This window comes from Athene cunicularia (genome assembly GCF_003259725.1).
Source record: "Athene cunicularia isolate RWA chromosome 12 unlocalized genomic scaffold, athCun1 chr12_part1, whole genome shotgun sequence".
Taxonomy (NCBI): Eukaryota; Metazoa; Chordata; class Aves; order Strigiformes; family Strigidae; genus Athene; species Athene cunicularia.
The window spans coordinates 21,651,687-21,672,389 of NW_020799116.1; the positions used below are offsets into that span (position 1 = coordinate 21,651,687).

The following is a 20,703-nucleotide window of genomic DNA, read 5'->3' on the forward strand; positions in this document are numbered from 1 at the left end:
TGCACTATAGTACTGTATAAGCCTGTCTCTGTATCTGCACTACACAAAAATGCTTGAACTGTTTATTACTCCAGTTCTAAAACTTCATTGAGCAAATTCTAGTAAAATCTTACAAATAAATACAATCAGAAATTGTCAAACAGTTCTCAAGAAATTCCATATGTAAATGTTTAATATACTAAGAAATCTTTAAGAAATTAATTCATGAGATCGATGTTTCCATATTCTTCATAAACTTACAACTCCCACTTTTGTTTCCCAGATCGCCCAGGTTTGATAAATGTGAAGCCCATTGAAGATATACAAGACAATCTGTTGCAAGCTTTGGAGCTCCAGCTAAAGCTGAATCATCCAGAATCATCACAGCTGTTTGCAAAGTTGCTTCAGAAAATGACGGACCTCAGACAGATTGTAACGGAACATGTGCAGCTGTTGCAAATAATAAAGAAAACGGAGACAGACATGAGTCTTCATCCACTCCTACAAGAAATCTATAAAGACTTATATTAATGACCATAGTAGTTCTAATCCGCTGACATAATGTATGTTCTTCAGATTGCACTATTTCTTTGAGGGAAAACTTTGCATACCTAAGAAATTACTGTGAAACAGCATTTAAAAAGAGAGAGCTTAGTATAGTAGATCTATTTTATGCATATTGTTTATAAAGACACATTTACAATTTACTTTTAATATTAAAAATATCTATATCATGAAATTGTTGGCAGTATTTTCAGAATTAATTTTTTAAACTATCTTATTTCTTAAAATTGCTTGTCCAGTGTGATTGATGCTTCACTGAAGTTGGTTAAACATGCAGTTAAATTTTCAACTTAAAAATAAAAATCTTTCTCCTTAAACATTTCTAGGGAAATGTTTTAAGTATTATGTTTGATTTTGTGCTCCCAAGGCAGCAGCAAAATAACAATAAAATTCAATCACAGATTTGTGTTGCTTCCTATGAGAGCTTAAATGGCAGAAGTTAGAAATGTCAGGTCTGACAATATTTGTGCCTACTGTAACACAGTTTTACGCTGACAGAGCTCTATAAAGAGGCCTTAGTGTAAGTAAGAATTAGGCCCACAATTCGTGGGTAAACCAAAAACTAGATGCCATTTCAAGAATTAACTAATGAAGGAACATGCACTGCTCATCACCCTTGGGCAGCAGAGTCCTTCCGATCGCCCTGCGAGCGCGAGGCCGGTGGAGCAGCTGCCCCCACCACAGCCCCCGATGCGAGTGCTAGTGCACCCTGCAGCCCCTATGCTGAGTCTGTGCTTGGAGTCGGTTCCTACAAACCACTGGGCCTGAGACCTTCCCAAATTATTGGATGAACTATCACATTCAGTTAGAAATGTCATGGAAAATTGGAATAGCGTGACTCCTCCTAAACGAAAGCAAGGTTTGAATTCATTCTTTGAAACATAAACCTGTAACAGAAACCCTACTATGTTAGCTTGACTTGAGCTATCATTGTTTATCACTGGGAACAAGAATGCTTTGAGGTGTTCACTGCTGTTAAGATTGTTAATTTTCTTATATATGTTGCCCTGTAACATCACATAAGATTTCCACTGGGAGCAAAGCATAGGAGAGTAAATAATTTTCACAGAAGGTAAATTTACTTACACTATCTTCTTTCAGTATTCTCAGGAGTGATGTGAGTTTCCCTTAGATTCACATTTAGCCTGCCCACATTTACTGTTTGTGAATGAGACCCCAACAAAGTCAAGCAGGTGTGATACACACTGGTGGACCAGAAGAGGGAATGTTAGAAAAAAAAAGCCACTAGTTGTCACGTATATATTGAAGTAAGGAGCAGTCCTCAGTGAATATCTTTGGTTTCCTCACCATGTCCACCTTTTATCTATGTAGCAAAAAGTGTGCCTTAAACTTAGTGAGACAAATTTGGTGGACCAAGAGGTAACATAGGTGAGTAGACTGGATTTTCAGAGAGTATAAATTGGCCTTACTCCCAAGGTAGACCTTGAAAATCCAAGTTGCTGCAAATTATGCAGTAAAGATGCTGATGGAGGCAAATATTAAAATAAATCCTTAAGGTCATGCCTTCCACACATGAAAATGTTTCCTACTACTTATTTCAGATAACCTCTGGGCCTATGGTCTGTAGTGAGCATTATGCCCACCATGAAGTTTGGAGAATTGGATCATTCAGCCTCGAGGTTTAAAACCGACAGGTGAAATTGCACTGAGGTGAAGTCAGTATGAGGCTAAATTCAACAGCTTTGATCTTCACTAAGTTCACAGTGAGATCATTTCACATAACTTAGAAACGACTGCCCTAAAGCAAAGGGAATTTTACACGTTAATGCTCAAGATCGCACGTTTCCTTTATATTTCAGGATTGACACACTGTGCTAGCTGAGCATCAGATTCTGACAGGGATTACATGCACACTTCTTTGTGGTTGTTACAGTTCAAAAGAAAATATTCCCCCCTTCTTGTTTTAAGTTGTTTTCCACTGGATCCTGGCCATCTGAAATTTTGCCATCTGTCACTTAGTGGGAGAACCTCTATTTAATCGCAGAGTTCATCGCCTCCTGTAGGAGGATGTATCAAAGATTAACTGGCACTGAGATGGGCCACAGCTCCAACACTGAATTCCTATAATAGTAACACACAGCAAAAACTATTAATCTGAGCCTGCATTTCTTATACAATCCAATTTCACATTGGCTTCACTAAAAAAGAGTTCAAAATTAGTTTTAAATAAAGAATTCTAGGGTATGTTCTTATGCAAGTAATATTATAAATTATTTGAAAAAGACAGTGGAAGAGATGCACTGACAATGAAATTAAGTTCATTTCTTTGTTACAGGAAAAAAACTTTGTGTAACCAAGAAGCACATTAACTCGAAGAGCTTAATTCTACTTTATTGCAAGTGGTAATATTTTTGAAAGTAGCAGTTTAACAGTGACAGTGTCTAAGCCATTCCGTCCAATATGGATATATACAATCCATATATTTTGAGAATGGTAGCATAATCATAGTCATAATGGTCTAAGGATAAAAGAGAAGACAGTTTTGCAGGAACAGGTGTTATCCTCTATTAGGATGAAGGGACTGAATGTCCCAAAGCCTATACTTTTCTTTCAACTGTATAAGCTGCTCTAATAAAATATATTGTTCTCCCTAAATCCTGTCTTCTCTTACATTTTGATAATTATTCATCATGTTTTCCTCAAGCCATGGAAAATGTTAATTTTTATGTGAATTACTAATCACAGAAATGTTCTGATTTTAAATGGTTGCATCATGGTTAAGAAGTTTTGCCTAAAATACTTTTCTACAAGAATAGGTCTTAAGGGAAAAATGTTCATTTAATGGACAATTGCTATGTACTTATTTAGAACAAATGACTGTTAAGAGGATATGAAAACATTTTCTCAAAAAATAGCATTTTCTCTTGTGAATTATATTCAGAATTTTGATCTAATTGTAAATACTTTCTGTTTCTATGGGACTTTATTTATTAAAAACAAAAAACTTGCTAATGGGAGTTTATAAGTAGGTTGTAATATTTTCAGACTCTCTAGAGTTTCAGTTAGAATGGGCCATGCCATAAATGAAGAATTTGGGTTTTGATCTTCAGTGCTACTAAAAACATTTAACAACTCAAAAATAGAAACAGTTGGCAACTATAAGCCTTCCTTTGAAGAACTTAATTTTGCTTGTGTTTTACTGTCCTCCCTTAGTCATCTGTTCACTACATCGTAACATCTTCAGAGGTGATGTGCTGAGCGGGATACTGGTACATTACCACAGGTTTTAAAACTTTCGAGCTGTTATTCTGCATTGTATTTTACACTGATCTGCTTTTTCAAAGAAAAATGCTGGAAGTAAATCTTGTCCAGAGAAGGTAATCTGGTATACCTGCACAGATCCAGCAACTATCTGCCTATTTCCTTGCTGTGTCAAGCATCAACTAGTTATCAAAACATTTCTTGTAGAAGCTCAAAGTTCTCTGTTTTAACAGGAAAAATTGCCTTCTTCAGACAAAGTTCATTGGTGACCATTTCTATAGAAAATATTGCTGTGAGTGGCCTAAAATGAAATTTTAGGTGAGAGAAGAACACTTTCAGCATCACCATTACTATAGCAAAGGCCGCTGAGACCATTTCAATCGCTGTTTTCATAACAGCAATGAAAAATTGTTTATCCTACTAATGCAGGTAACTGACTGCCTTTCAGCACTGCATGAGAGGAAGCAGTTGAGTTGTGAGTTCCTAACACAGTCTTTTCCTAACAAGGACAGTCCTTCAGTAGTCTAAAATACTAACGCCTAGAAAATGGACTTCCTGACAGTTGTTGTCATGACTTGTGTTACAGAGCTTTAGAAGTGCCACAGGCCTGCCCTGCCCTGCCCTTTTTCTTTAGCATACACACTCTGGGTTTCAATTCACTGCTGGTACAGTTAAGCCCTGAGGGATCAGGATTTAATATTTGATTTGCAATTGTAAACGCTGTCTTGAAATTGCGTGCATTTTAATGGGACTTTTTCCTTTTAAATAAGAGGTAATATCTCTCCCTTAAACAGAGGTGACATCAACTTTGTAAACATAAGCAGTACAAAGCTGCAGCTAGAGATTTACAGAAGGAAGAAAACAAAAATTAGGAGAAACCCCCTCACAACAAATTAGCCTCCTGGATCAGCAGCTCAATCACACATCCATCAAATGCTTCAGGTTTTTATTCAAGTATTGGAAAAAATTATGTGCCTCGTCATAAATCCCATTCCAACTGCCTGGTTAAAAATCAGCTGCAGAGGTGTGTGTCTCCAACGACATGAATACAGCAGTACATTTTCACACTTGCCAGCACTAACTAGCCCTGAAAACAAATTAGTTAATTGTGGGAAAAAGATTTTCTGAATTTCTCATTTTTATGTTGATACACAAGAGTATAGATACAAAATTAGACCGGAGAAGCAGCATATCTTAAATATTGTTCACTGCCTTTAAGAAAACAATCAGTAGCCAATGACTGACCCAGCAACAAAAGGAAGTAAGGACAAGATTCCAAGAGTTCAGATGCAATGTAATATTATTGTATATGTGTCTGTGCACGTAAGCAAGGACATACATAACATTCATTTATAGTATAGCTCCTAACCAGAAACCATCACCAGTAATCTGTGGGTGAAAGAACTCCAGGCAGTAAAAAATAACTGCTACTTGTTACCTTTTTGCTTATACATTCTGAGAGTTGCCTCGAAGTATTTTCCAGTATAAAAAGAATATTTTGATATAAGTATTTTTGCCTCTGATCAACTTGCACTGCCATCTGGCCCTCTGTTTCATCAGTCCTCTTTTGTCACACCTGTACGTTCTAGCCGTACAAATTCAGCAGGGTTTCTCCTCAGAATGTGAGCTGTTGTTTGAGATCTATTTCCTCATGTTTCAGTATTGGAAAGGGGTACGAGCCACTGCAACTCAGGGTGTGGAGATGGTGCAGTTTCACTACGTCTGCTCATTTATCAGACCTGGCAAATACATACTCTGTTTCAAGGACTGTACAGAGTAACCCTTTCACAGGGTTTGTCTCTGGACCTTCATGTTCTGTATAAAAGCTGCACACTTGGGAAGATATCAACTCTTCTTCTCAACATGTACTGTACGTAATCTTGGAGATGTACCCTAATCATACTTATTTGTGCGCAAGGCACCTGAAGTTCCTAAACGAGATTAGAGAGTCCTGCTATACTTGCCCTTATGGACACGGGCACTGTTCCAAGTAACTCTCACACCAAGACAAGCAGACAAATGCAGAAGCAGTAAGTGAATTTTATGCTGTCCTGTTCAGGAGCCGCAGGCAAGAAAGAACACTCAGCTCAGCACCCAGGCCAATTGCTTAGGCTGCCTCTTACAGGTTTTTACATTTGTACTTTGCAAGAGCCAACTGCCTTAAGAAACTTGGGGTTTGCAGGAAGTTTTAGTGTAACAAAGCCAGTAAACAGTGTCAATACATCGATAGGCTCCCAAAATATGAACGGTTAGTTCTATTCACCGTCTCTTTCACGACACGGGTCTTTTTTGTTTATGTATCAGACCCTGTGCTAAATTACTGCAGGAGCATAGTCTCTACACCATAGCTTATCTAGATCATATAGCAGGAATTCTCTGGGCAAGCCTTACTCTGGGCAATCCTTACTCAAGGTAGTAACTCTTAGATCTTCAGGGTTGAATTCTTTGGGACATTTTAAATGTGAAATTGATTTACTTCAATAGATTTTTGCAGATGGCTTGAATCAGTTCTCAGCTCTCAAATGGGACAAGTTTCTAATTATGATTTTGCTAACTGAATATAACTTTCAGCTCTGCTTTAGAAACGGGCATGCATGGTAAGGCGGAAAAAGAGCCTTAGCTGCAAATGAAAATAGCCCTTCTATTGAGACACATATTGTTTAAGGACTTTCTTTTTAATTATTAAGCTTCCTTATTGTGCTGGAAATGGGCAGCATTTTCATAACAGCATTGGCCAAGAGGAATATCCATTGCTCATTATATTATACGCTGTTACCCAACAAGGTTTTTTTAGTTCAGTGGAAACAACAAGGGAAAACTCTACTCTCTAGAGGCAGGGGAGGGAAGGAGAAATACGCAGCACCATTGGTTCTCACACTGGGAAGAGCTGGCAGTGCAGGAGAAGATCTTGTCCTGCTTGCTGCAATGATGATTAAAGCATTCTGTTGTGTCAGCATATCCTCAGTTTGTTAGTGCTAAACTCTCAGCTGGCCATATCCTGCCAGATTTGCAAGCAAAGCCTGCCAAGCCATCTCAACAAAAATGTAGCTTTAAATATTATAAATGATGCTGCATTTTGCTGTGGAAATGTTTCCTGAAAAGGCTGTTCCAAAACATCCTTTATTGTTGGGGGAGGGGAGCAAAAGGGGCCTGGGAGAGGGAGGAGGGAGGAAAAAGAGCTACTTTTAATAGACTTTTTTTTTTTCTTTGGAGGCCAGAGATTCATTTCACATCATTCTGTAAGACCAAATGGATATTTTTTTCCCAGTGACTATAAAACATCACAGTAATAATTTTGTATGTAAGTTTTGGCAACTAAGCTTGGGGTGGGAGGAAGGACAGAGGGCATTTTATTTTATAAACGATTGCAGTGAGGGATTTTGCAATTGATCAGTTAGTAAAATCTTTTTGGTGGACATCTGCTTGCTGGCAAAGGAGATCTCTCTTCTTCCTGCTATATTAAATGAAAAATCACATCAGAGCAAAGGAGGTGGCTCTCACAGCAAGGGCAAGGTTTGAGCTCTAGACCAAAAAAAAAAAAAAGATTTGGGTCTCAATCTGATAACAGGATAGTATCATGAACTGTTCAATGAAATCTCTCCAAATCAGCTGTTTTTGTGGAAGTTTGGTCCCTAGGTTTCTTTCTTTTTATGTACATGACCCAGAACTGAAACCATGGGGGCTTATCTACGTGTCGAGTTCCAAACATTTGTGCAGAAACACACAGAAATCCAAAGCTGTTCAAATTTGAAATTCCAACTGTGGCCCATTTGTATGGGGAGGGCCTTTTAGAAAGAACATGGTCTCACAAAATTCCTTCACAGTTCAGCCTCCAAACAGAATAAATCGAAAGGAAGACGTGATTAGAGTCATGCGGACAAGGGGATTCTGCTGTGCCCCATCTAATAGTCCACCCTAACGTGCAAATAAGAGTTTCATTGCAGTGTGTCTGAATCCAGGTTACACTTGCTATCTCATACGGAACTTTAATCAAAAGATCTAGTAGCTCTTTAGCTAAACATTTCTACAAATCTTTCTTTTCCTTTCAATTTTACATTTTTCTGCATTTTACAAGGATGTTTTTTTGCCAGATGAACTCTGGAGTGCTAGGCCATCAAACACGTAATAACTGTGCTCTTACGGGCACGATACAATGTCATGCAGGCTCTTCTGCATCTGGACTCTGCACATATAGATTGAAGGTACAAACATTAGGTATTTTAGTCTATGCATTTTTACAATTTAATGTAAATAAGTGTATTAAAGCCAGCTTCACAGAAAATTGGACTTTCAATTTTCTAGCATGTTATAGTATAAAATGCCCTGAGTCTTATTATTAAGCTTGCACTTGAAGTCCAGTGGAAAAAGATATTGCAAATGACTATCAAAAACAGGGGGTGGTGTGTGTGTGTGTGGGTGTGGGGGGGTGTGTGTGTGTTAATTATTAGAAATAAAACATATTAAATACTTAGTTAATTTATATCTTTTTTATTTTGCAGTTGTTATTGAGAAAAATTTAAATGTACAAAAATAATGGAAAATTAATACACTGGGAGTTCTTTACCTTCATTTCCAGGTGAACTCCACTAGAAGTGATTATCACATTTACCATTGTGATGCGAAGGTCCAGAGTCTGCTTGTAAGTATAATTCAAATCTGGTATAATGTTGTTAAAGACAATGGCATTATACTAAAATGAAATCAGTGTGGATGAAATCATATTGAAAAAAGTATTCTGAAAACACAACAGAGTTGTGAAGGTGGTATGTATGAGCTATTTGGATAGTCTAAGTTCTGAAGAGGGTATTTTGGCACCCAGCAATAAAAACCCTGTGCTCATAAAGTTGGTATTTTCTGATGTAAGTTATTTTTTTCAATCTGCATAAGCATAACCTTTAATTTGCTCTTTGTAGATGATTGTGAGGTGCTTACCTGCAAGGCACAATGTAAGTGCAGCGTATTTCTACCTTGTGCTACCAAAGTAAATTGTCATTACTGGAGATTATACAACTGAATACATATATTATGAGGGAGGGAACAGTGGGCTGTAAAGTATTCACTTATGATGATTAGAGGTAATCTTTCATCAATGTTCGCTCTTCACTGCACTTCCACTTGTATGTAGTAAAGCTGTATACATTAACTGGCACCCAGCCTGGAATGTAACTAACCAGGTCATATAGAGTTTGACTGAAAACCTTCTGAATCCAAGGAAAAGTCTCCAAATCTGGGATCAAGCCTAGAATGTAGTAGCTGTTTGCATTCAAAGAAAAATCACATTTGTATTATATACGACATGGCCTAAGTGCTCATGGTTTGGACCCTGGCAGCTCTCACTCAGACAAGATTTCAAGTGTGGTGGAATGGATACAGGCTGTTCTATGCCAGTTGGCTTCAACGCTTCAGAGTTGGGCACTTTCGATTCACTAGTATAATCACCGTGTAATTCGGATGTTTCCTTATGTCGCATCCCATTTTGCATTTCCATCTAGATCAGCTCTCCTGACTATTGGAAAGGGTCTGCTAGCAAAAGGGAAGAGACAATACAAAAGAACACCAGGTATACCACTTTTAAAAATATTCCTGTCTCTACCCAGTTCTATGTTGCACAGTCCCAATGAAATTGCCTTTGAACTGGGACTACTTGTAGAATTGGCCTCCAGAGAATGAAATGTAATAATGAGTTTCAGGGCCTCGACTATTACCACTCACTCATCAGTCATGTATAAAGAAATGCTTACTGTGCAAGCAAGACAAAGCAGGTTTTGAGAGCAAATCTCAACTCCAGTTGTGTCAGAAGCATTCTTTAATATCCATGTTGCTTTTTGATATTATGTGCAATGTTTCCCAAAGTGCTCCAGAGCCCATTGCAGGCAGTGAGACTGCTCACAAATGGTACTCCCCATTACACCATTAGTGAGGTGTTTGGGTACTGTCTGGGTACTCTTAGTACCCAAAGTGAGCAGGATTCGATCCTAAATGGAAGACTGACGATACCTGCCCCAAATATGTATAAAAGACCTTCGAAAAGAGGAGTGAATAGAAAGTATTTTTTAAAATAAGTTAGACATTAAAGACAGTGAAAATGAATTTTCAGTGCCATTACCACCCACTTAGGAGCAATACATCCATCCTCAGTAATAAGCACCATGTGAATCTCTTGCCAGCACTCTCTGGGCTAGGCTGAAACCTGGCTGATTTTCAGTGGCTGAGAAGTTTCCTTCTATAACAGCAAGAATCCTCTAACTTCCACTTTCAGGAACATTAATATTCAGCTGTGGGCATTATTCAAACAAGAGGGAGAGAGGAGACTTTGTTGTACAAAGGAGTGTGCCTGACTGGTTTTCCGAGTTCACAGCTTTCCATGAAGAAGTAGCTGCACGAGGACCTGACTCTCAGTGCAAACTAGAGGACAGCTTGTGGCTGCTGCTGCGCCCCAGATTCTTCCCATTGTCCCCAGTTCCTGTTCGCTGCATCCGGCCTGTGCCCTTGCTGGGTGTGAGTGTCTGTCTTGCTCAGAGTTATGATAGTTTGGTTAGCAGCCAAGGGGTTGAGGATACAAATTATAATAGCATTTCCTTCCCCAGAAACCATTGTGCCAGGGGATGGGAGCTCTGCAGACCCAGCTGTTCCTGCCTTCTGCAGCTATCCTGAGGTCAATGGCAACCTTAAAGCATCTCGGGAAGACCATCTTGCCAATTCCATAAGGCAGCAAACCTTCTCCCCAGCAGTTCTGATTGTGAGAGAACTAAGGGAGAACTTATAGGCAGTTTTCCTGCTGAGCATGAATGCATGATCTCGATTTTTCAAAATGATTGCAGTGGGGCTGAAAACAGGAGTGCACTTCTGCAAAAGCAAATGCAAATGTAATCCACAAAATGAGTTCCTAGTCTGCACGGAGACTAAAATAAGACAGTTCAAAACTTCCATGACTGTATCAAGAAAAGCCCTTGCAATAACCCAGGTTCAGACTCCCATTCTTGAGTCACAGTACTGGAATCTAGCTTTCCTCAGCTCTGGCAGGTATCTTGGGCATTGCAGTCAGTGTCTCTTCCAGTTTGGTGGTTTGGTGTGGGTTTTTTTTTTTGATGGACCCCTTCTACTTTGCAGAAATCAAAGCACAGAAAGTTACAGTACTCACCTGGAGGGCAGTGAAGGGAAACCTTTGTCCTTCACATTAGAGGTGAGTGCTTTAACTCATTGGCTTTTCCTTGTCCCTTGTCCCTTGTTTGGTCTTTCTCTGATCTGCATTTAGTCAGATGAATACAAGGTCTGGGATTCAGAAGTGCTGAGCAACAAGCAACTGGACTCTGAATACCTAAATATAGATTGAGGAGCCCAACTTCAGGCATTAGTTTTTAAATTCTTCTGCAATTCACATTGTGAGATAGAAACATTCTCCTTTACATTACAAACAAGCCTTAAATAAGTAGTAGGTGGGGCCATTACCCAATCTGTTATGGTCTTTGTTTTTTTTTAAAAAAAAAGACATTCCAAGGTACCCTACAGATTTTTGGAAAAATGTCTTGTGCACATTTTTTTTCTTTTCAGTAAACTGACAACAACAACAAAACGAATGAGTCCCATGTTACAGATCAGACAATGTTTCTTAACAGGGTTTTAAAGCTTGTTGTTACACAAATGCAATTCCCACTGCCAAGAGTAAGCTAATATATTCTTGGCATGCCTGGTAAGTCTTAAATCACAGACAGTGGGTACATTCTGCTTGACATCCAGAGGAACAAAATTTCACTTTGATAGCTGCATAGTAAAGAACTTCTTATTCAAAATAAAGCCTATTTCACTGAGCTTAGACCTCCTCAAGCTCAGCAGGCATTTTGCATATGTTAGGACTGCAGGGCACAAGAATGTTGTCATATGATTATATCTTCTGATTTTCTTAGAAATTACCCCAGCTGCGTTTTAATGCTGCTGCTATAATTTCAAATGAGTAATTGCTCAATGGATTAAGAATCCAACATGTTTTATTGGGCGTTTTAATATGTCTTTCAAATGTGGTTTCAAAGATAAAATCTCAGCCTCCAAATTGCACCTTTACCGAAGAAAACATGTTGCTCTATTCAGACCATTCTCAGCTCTCTGGTTTTACAGCACTACGCATGACCAATCCGATGGAGAAGGTTAGTTCAGGAGTGGTCTTTCAGCAAATAGCTCAGAATACTTATAATAATCAGTATCAGCTAGATTCATTTTACTGATGGGGGAAGCTGGAGCACTGGGGTTGCAGGTTAGCCTGAGATCATTCAGAAAGCCAGCTGCATACTAAGTCTCATTCTTAATCCCCCTGTCACAGTATCTTCTGCAGTATTCCTAAAAAGTTTTCTTTTTTCCAAGGAAAAATACACTGGTTATCTTATAAAACACAACCAGAAATATTTTAACCTACAAACAAAGCTGATCTAGGACTGTTCCTTTAAAATTTCATTTCCCCAATTGTGTGTTTGCTTTCAAGTGAGCAGCTCTTTTTTTTCCTCCTAGTGTGTTTGTGTGCTACTTTCTCATGTCTTATGGAAGAGCAGGGTGCCTGGATAACATGAGAAGAAGCACCACTCTAGACCACATCAGGTCAGTGTAGATGTTTAGTAAAAAATAAACCAAAATGAAACTATCGAATGATGGTCTTGAACCACCGTAACACATCTGGACACCGAGCTAGAGCATTTCACTGGAGCTGACTTTGACAGGACAGCGTTTTTCCTACTATACACATGTTCTAAAATTGTTTCTTTTTTGTTGGCACAGAATTATTAAAGCTACCCATGATGGTAAATATCCATTGGTGTTATAATATTAAAGTAGAAAACTACGGTTTGCAAGAGACATTAAAGGAGATAAGAAAAGATTCTGTACATTGAATTAAAAATAACAGAAAGAAATTGTAGGGGTCCAGTACTACCAAGGGAAGATGAGGAAATAACAGAAGACAAAGTAAAGATTAATTGTTTAATGTCTTCTTTGCTTAAGACTTCACAGTAAAAGGTTAAGTCCTACCAGATGCTTAGAATAATTAAAATTAGCAACAAACTAAGCACAGGGAGTAGGAAAATAATAGGTTAAATATGTTCAACTGGGTTAGATATATTCAAATTAGCAAGCTGTAAGGAAATTTACCCTGGAGTATTTAAGGAAATAGCTGAAACAATCTGAACCATTACATGATTATCTTTAAGAACTCATGGATCATGGAGAAGTGAGGTCCCAAAGGACTTAAGAAGGACAAATTTCTTTCTTCTTTTCCTTCTTAAAAGAAAGGTCCAGGAGAATTACAGATAAATCTAGCTTCAAATATCCAACTGGTTACTGATTTGTTCAAGTAACTATCCATCTTAGAATATCCAGCCAATAGTAAGATAATAAGCAGTCTGCATATTTTTGTCAAGAGTAAAGTCATGCCATGTTAATTTAATTTCCCTTTTTGACAGAATTATTGGCCTTGTGAGTAAGAGGGAAGCAGTAGCTATGCTGTGACATGACTTTGTGCAATTGAACATAACATTCATATATGCAAGCTAGTGAAGCATTGAAAGATGAAGCTATCATAGGTGCAAAAATCAATTTAAAATATTTCTCAGTAGTTTGTTGTCAAACTGAGAAATCATACCAGCTGGGATGGCCAAGAAATTTTCTGGGTACTATCTGCTTTGAAGTTTTGCTTAATGGTTAGGATAACAAAATATATAGTGCACTTAGAATACTTCTAAATCACATTACAGAGACTTAAGCATTCTGGAGCAAAAGATTTTAATACAACCTGATCTAAACATATTGGAATAATCGTCTGGAACCAACTCAGTAAGGTTCAGCAAACATAGTTGTGAAGCTTTACCTATACAAAAAGACCTCTAATATGCCACTACAAACTGTGGAATAATTGGCAATGTAACAGTGCTGCACGACACGAGCATCTGGATAAAGCAAATCATCATCCCAATACACAACAGTATTATGTTGCTGTTGCTAAAAAAGGCAGGCACCACTTGGTAGCCAAAACATCTGTTTGGCTGACGAAGGACTCTTACCACCACTATCCATGATTGTTATGTCCTTGCCTTGAGTTTGATGGCACAGTCCTACGATGCCTGAAAAGGAGATAGGGAAGGACAACCAAAAAAAAAAAAAAAGCACTTTATTTCATTTCTCATGTAGGATGTGAATCTCTTTCCATAGGAAGACCCTGTTTCTCGGTGAGGAAAGCCATCCTCCCAAGCCAGTAGTAAACCAGCCCCTAATACATTCGCTCTAGTCCTTTCTTGATGGCATTTCAAACATGTCTATGTCAACACTGGCTGACAATGCATGCTTTAAATCCAGGGTATACTTTAGAGACAGCAGTACTCTTTCGAAAGACATTTTGAAACCAGACGATTGTATTAATCTGTCTCTCCCTCTCTAATAGACTTACACTAACCAGTCTCTCGTGCATAGTCTACTGTTCCCACGAATTGCTGGAGACTGAGGACTTGATGTTCCCCAGTTCAAGAAAAAGCCTCAGGAAATTGCAAAAAGTCCTAAAAACCCGCAGTTTGTTTTCATAACATTCTTTTCCTTTTAGAGAAGTAATGGATTTATTTTTTTTTAACATTCTCTCTGATATTTCAGGAGTTAATGGACAGTAATGATCTAAAAACTGCAGAAGAAGCTGTGGCACAAAACTCTAGAAAGACAGTTTGGCTAATTAACCGGGCTTCATTTATGCAGGAAAAAAAGGATATGTAAGTTACACTAGATTTTTATTCTTTTTTTTTTGTCAGCATCTGTCTCTGAATGGATTACTGGGTTCCCTCTAGATCCTCGCCTCTAGCTATTTTACTATTTACAAGGCAAAATTGTGTATGTATACTATTGCTTGATTTCATATTACCTGATTTAAGAGTGTCTAAAAGCCAAGCATCCAAGTAGTCACATTCTACAAAGCAGGGAGATCAGCATGGCATTAACCTCCTGCTAAGATCGATGTTTCAGGCTGTGATATGGCTTGCACTCGAGAGATGCTGCTCCTTCTACAGGCTACGGCTGTGAATTTTAGATAAGTAAAAATGAGACAAATCATGGCCTATAATATGCTCCACAATAATGTGACACCCTATATCTTCTTTCCAGTCGTACACAGAAGGCTTCTTTCTCTCACATAATATACGACTTTTTAAAGGAGTCTTCTACTATAACTAAATGATATCATATATCCATGGAACCTAGCAAAGTTGATGTCTTTAGTTCACTCTCCTGTTTCTCTTCCTTTCCTTCCTCTGGTCTCCTCTCTTCCTTCTCACCTTCACATTCATGAGACTTACAAAATAACCAGGACACACTTTGTGTCAGGCAAAGGAAACCTGAGGCACAAGAAATTTTGGGTCTGTCAGAAAAAATCTAAAATTATACTCTATTATACATCCCCTCCACTTGATGTGATTGTATATACTTCTCCCCATACTGGGATGTGGTTGACAAGATCATTTCCAAGTCTTCAGGGTGCCCAAGCGCTGCAGGGATTTCACTTCGCTGAAGACAGTTGTCACTGGCTTTTCCTAGGGACCTTGACACAGCCTTGCTGAAAGTGTTGAGAGATTTGCTTCACCCAATATACACTCAGTCCTGCACACTGCTGAGCTTCTTTGAGGAGGATCTGTGTCATTCATTTGCACTATATGCACAAGAAGATGTTAAAGGGCATTCAGTATTTTCAGAAAAAAAAAAAAAAAAAAAAAAAAAACTAACTTTGAATTTAGAGCTCTTCTTATGAATCCACTCACCTGGAAATCTTTGTAAGAAGATCAAATTGAATTTGTAATACAGGTGTGATCTGATGATAATATTTCTCTTAATATTCAAGAAAAAAGGCTTAAATTTGCCTTTACAAAAACATGGTCCAGTCTTGCCTGGGAGCCCATTTCAAAATACACCATGCATGTTACTGGAGCCCCTGCCAAAATGTTGGGTGCTTAGAACTGGCTGTTCCGGGTGACAGTTCTCCTCTTTGTTTTCAGCTGTTGCATTTATTATTAGAGGACAAGCAACAACAATACATTAAAAGTTTTCTTAATGTTTGTTGCTGTTAGGCAATTGTATTTGCCATGGGGATAATATGCAATCAGGGCTGGAAGAGGCATCAATGTTTGCAAACTACGGGTGGGTGAGATGAAAATTTTTTAGTGGGTGCATCCAAGAACAGGAGAAGGGTATACAAGGCAGATTTTCCATTTAAGTGTGGTCCAAGAATTCAGATGTGGGGAACTGCTCCTTCAGCAGAAAGTATAAAATACCTTTAACAGGTTGGACTGAGCAACAGATATCACATGATCAGCTGCTGCTGCTGCTAATGCAACTAGGGCTACTATGTTTGTCCCTATACATGAGCTAGTTAGTTGTTACTTCCAAAGAGAGAAATGCTTATTCTATACATATGTCCATACTGTTCTCATTAGCAAAGGTTTTTCCACTGAGAGAAACAGCTTACTATGTAAATGCCCTCACCAATGTCCTCTGGTAACAGGAGCTGAGAGTTAATTGTGTTTCATCAAAGCGTTTCTTTTATTTAGCTTAAATGTGTTGGGTTTTTTCCATTTCACTGGCAACAGCATTTTCAGATCTAGAGCTGCCAACAAAGCCTGCAAAACCCCACCTTTGAGACAACAAACTGCCTAACTGTATGTTTAACTACCTGTGTGAATGTGCAATTCACAGGTTTGCTCATAAAAGCAAGAGATTTTGCAGGAGCACAGACTACACCTGCTATTGTACAACAGCATCTTGTTGCACAGTTTTGTACATTTGACCTCAAATAAACCTCATTCAGAAAAAGGGAAACTATACACAAATACTTGTCTACAGCAGTCACTTTCAGATACTTCTGCCACCAACTTCTATATTTTCCCTTCACTCTATCAGGAATAGTTCAAGACACTCAGCTCCTGCCTTGCAACAGGAGAATGGATCAGATGATCTCTTGGCCCCTTCTAGAAGTATTCTTCTCTTTCTCCATTTCAAACTGCGGTATTCAGGTCCTTCTCCAACCCCTCCACCTTGCTTTCCTTAAATGCCCACATCTAACTTTGAGATCCCAAGCGCTCTTTGAATTTCTGTCCCTTTGAATTTCTGTTCTTCAGAGCTGAGAACAACTTGATTATTCATTTTATCTGGAGTAAAAGTGGACACGGTGTAAAATACAGTCTTACCTCAAATCCTTTATTTTACTGAGTTTTCTATGTAATTTCTGCTTTAAAGTAACAGAAAATATAACAAAAATGCACAGTGGACTCATTTAGCAGAGGCTGAAGGTTTCAGCCTACTAATCACCATAGATTTGCTTTGATTTAGATGATAGATTTCAACACTTGAGGGAAGAAAATACAACTATAAGAAAGAAATCATCCTTCTGACTGGATACTCTTGGAAATCTGTTCCTGAAGTAAATCAAAGAAATCAGTTCTTACCTATTTTTCAGCATAGCTATTTTGCCTGTTATCAGCTGGCTGAAATATGTGTACAATAACCTATAGCTGAAGTGAGCCTCCAGTCTTACTATCAGCTTTTGCAGTTGCTCCTAGAAAATATAATGATCTTTCATTATTACTCCCACATTGCCCTGAGGTCTGTTACGGAATGTACTAACACTACACACCGTTGGCCAAGGTATAATAGAAAGAAGCAGGTGGAAAAATAAAATACAGTTTCAATTTCCTGCCATATACTAATCTTTTACTATACCCAAAGCAAAGGATTATAAATAAGATCTGACTTTTTGTTTGTCACTTGATTGATGAACTGTTTAAGTAATTCTCACTAAATGTATTTGAAACATATTTTTCCCTGCCACAATGTGCTCTTGGATTTCTACTCTGGGAACTTGTGTTTACAGAGCTTTGCAAAGCCTAAGTGCTGTAGCTGAGCTAGCAAAATTCCTTGGCTTGCTTATGTAGGATTGGGCATATAGACAAAATACTGGAGTGACAATCTGTAAGCAGAATACCACTGCTTCAGTTACTGCCAAATTGATAGCGGTGGTTCACTGCCAGATGATAAAGAAATGACGAATTTATCGGCCAGAGAACTTTGTGACTTACAGACTGTACTGATGTCTGATTATTACTCCAGTTGAGGAATACACAATTGGGTAAATGTGTAACTACAGCAGAATCAAACCAAACCACTTGGCGCTAGCCTGGAGAAGCTGGTCATCTAGAAGGAGTCGGTGACTGATTAACTGGGGAGCAAATGCTGTGCTAAAGCAGATAGCATAGAATGGCCTCTTGCTGTGTTTTTGACTGCGCTGTGCAGCTCTGTATTGACTAAGGTAAGTCATATTCCAATGCCTATTCTGAAATAAGCAATGCAGAAATGGGCATTATAAAAAAATGCCCAAACAAAAACAAAGCAAAGAAACCCCACAAAACACAACAACCAAACCAAACAAAACCAACCAAAACAAACCAAACCCCAAAAACACCAACGTGATGGCTGTTTCCAATAGATGATCCACAGTGTGCACACTCCTGTCACCTACATGGCAACACACCTTCCTTCATCAGTAACTCTACAGAAAACAAGGTGAACACTCAGAGAAAAATACTGCTTGGACCTTGTATCCACACATGAGCATTTCATCTCTGGTTAACTGACTGACAATTAACTCAAAGTAGATAATCCCCTTATAAAACCTAGCTTGGACACACCCCAAACATTTGTTCCAGATGGGTAAACTTTTCTCCTTGTTCCGACCCTGTTTGGGAGTAGTATATCAACCCCACACATATCTACTGTAAAGGATCTCAATCAAATTGCTTTTTTTACTTTGTTCAGAAGTGCAAGGTGCAGGCAGCTTTTCACAGGCACAGCATTATCTCTTACCAGCCTGAGAAAGAAAGTATATTCTATTGTTTCATGAACTGCTTCCCTAGGCCAAAGTCATGAGGGAGAATTTCTCTCCACCAAAATATGAGTGTTCTTACAGTCAGGAAAAACTAGTGAAACACAAGCATTTTTAATACAAATAAATGCTGCTTTTATTCCCTGTTAGAAAATTTTCTGCTCCTTGAAGGATGGAGTATTCTGTGACAAATGTTCTCATCTCTCTTTTATTTTTAATCCAAACTCCCAGCTGTAATTGGCCTCAGGTCACATACTATTTGCGCTGCCTGAACATCCTCAAATGATAGCAGAAGTCATTGTGAGTCATTTTCTCACAAAGAGAGGCTACATTGCATATTCTGTCTGCAAGCCAGTCAGAGTGTGGAAAAATGCTCTCAAACGTGGCAACAGAAGATAATTCACTTTATGCTTTCTGTGCACAGAGAGGTAATTCATCCACCTCCTTTCCCCACAAATTAGTCAGTGAAGATGAATGGGGCAGTGGCCTTGCCTGGTTGCTGACAATGAGAGAAAAGCCTGTCCTGACATCAGAGGAAGGGATCGCAGAGCCTGCCTGAGCTCACACACAGGAGAGGCGACATGCCAGCCATCAGTGAGAAGGAGCTGGAATAAGCAGAACGACAGTGTGAAGAGTTACTGCCATCCTTCTGAAATCTCAGCAGTATCCGGATACACTGGCTTTGAAAATACCAGTCAAATAAGTGTTAGGACTCACATTTCTGAACAACTCTCTGCAGCTACCTGTCTTGACTTTTGACAGTTCATTTTCACTCTCAGTTATTTCAGCAAGCAGCTAGATGATATCTAAACATCTTAAATGGGCTATGCGGCTCTGTTCCCTGGAATTCTATTCCTGCCTCCATGTCCTGGAGGCCTGTGAATTTTTGGTGACTGGTCATTAAGTCTCACCTTGGTTTATGGCTGCCTCCAAACAGGAAAAGCCTCTCCAGAGACTGAAAAGTAAGGACCATTGAACTGATGGCTATACGTCACTGTTCTGTTAATGAAGATGAGAACAGTATAACTTATTTAATTAAATACTTGCTATTTTTCTTAATTCGACAAAATTGTGACTCATTTTAAACTTCTTGTGTCATCCATACTGCCTCTGAGCCAGCACCCTTTCCTGCAATCAGTGCTCCAAGGTAGGAAATTACAGGGTCCTTCATGTTAAAGAATTTGTCTTTTGACCCTTAGTCTGAGCCCGCACTGACAGCATTCTTTCACAGGGTATATTTTCAGCCTAGTCCTGGAAATGGCTACACATGCACCACCACAGCATATACACAGAGTTCTCTTGTTTTCCTTTTGTGACTGGCAGCCACATCTTTGACAGAGAGATTCTAGATATCCAATATACCACATGTAACACCCCGACTCTACCTCACAACCACCCAGTAGTTTGGGATATTAGACAGAAAGAATTTTTATTTTCACAAGCTCTATGAAGTGTAATAGGTAGGATCAACAGCCCGTGTCATCTGCTGCTTCTGTCACATTCCTCCAAGGTTTTAAAAAGAATGGCTGGATTTATGGAATCCTACTAGGGTTTTGTTTTACCCATTTATTTCCTTCTCTGTTGATACATATGAGATAAACTAAATCTCTGGAGAATTAAGCCTATTTACTTACAGAACAGTACCCTTCTGGTAGCAAGACAGTAAGTCCCTGTTTGTGAAGTCACTAATGTCTACAGCAGTAGCCTGGAAAGCCACTTCTAAGGGTGCATGGTTATGTAGCATTTGTAACCATTCACCCCTCATCTTTGCTGAGATAATCAACAACAGGGCTTACTAATTGACTGGGTCCTTTTTCTATATGAACAGGACTAAACCCACTTTTATTTCTGTCAAGTGCTATGCAATACATATAGCTTCTGTCCATATTTCATAACCTTTGCACTGTTCAATAGTTTTGCTGATGTATACGGAAGTTCTTTTGGTTTGTGTTCAATACTCAAATATTTTTCAAGAAACATATCATTTGTATAAAGCAAAAATAACACCTGCTTCATGATGCAAGGTTCAACAGTGCTAGCATTAGCATATTTTT

The 20,703-nt window shown here is 38.7% G+C and overlaps 1 protein-coding gene across 1 annotated transcript in view; it reads left to right on the forward strand.

Moving 5' to 3' along the window:
• PPARG (peroxisome proliferator activated receptor gamma) overlaps positions 1–3,374 on the forward strand; it is a 28,287-nt gene extending 24,913 nt beyond the window's left edge. The window contains exon 6 of the mRNA XM_026857720.1: positions 263–3,374. Coding sequence (XP_026713521.1) covers positions 263–510 — 248 coding nt within the window. The 3' untranslated portion in view covers positions 511–3,374. The remainder of the gene's footprint in view (positions 1–262) is intronic.
• Positions 3,375–20,703: the final 17,329 nt, after the last annotated feature.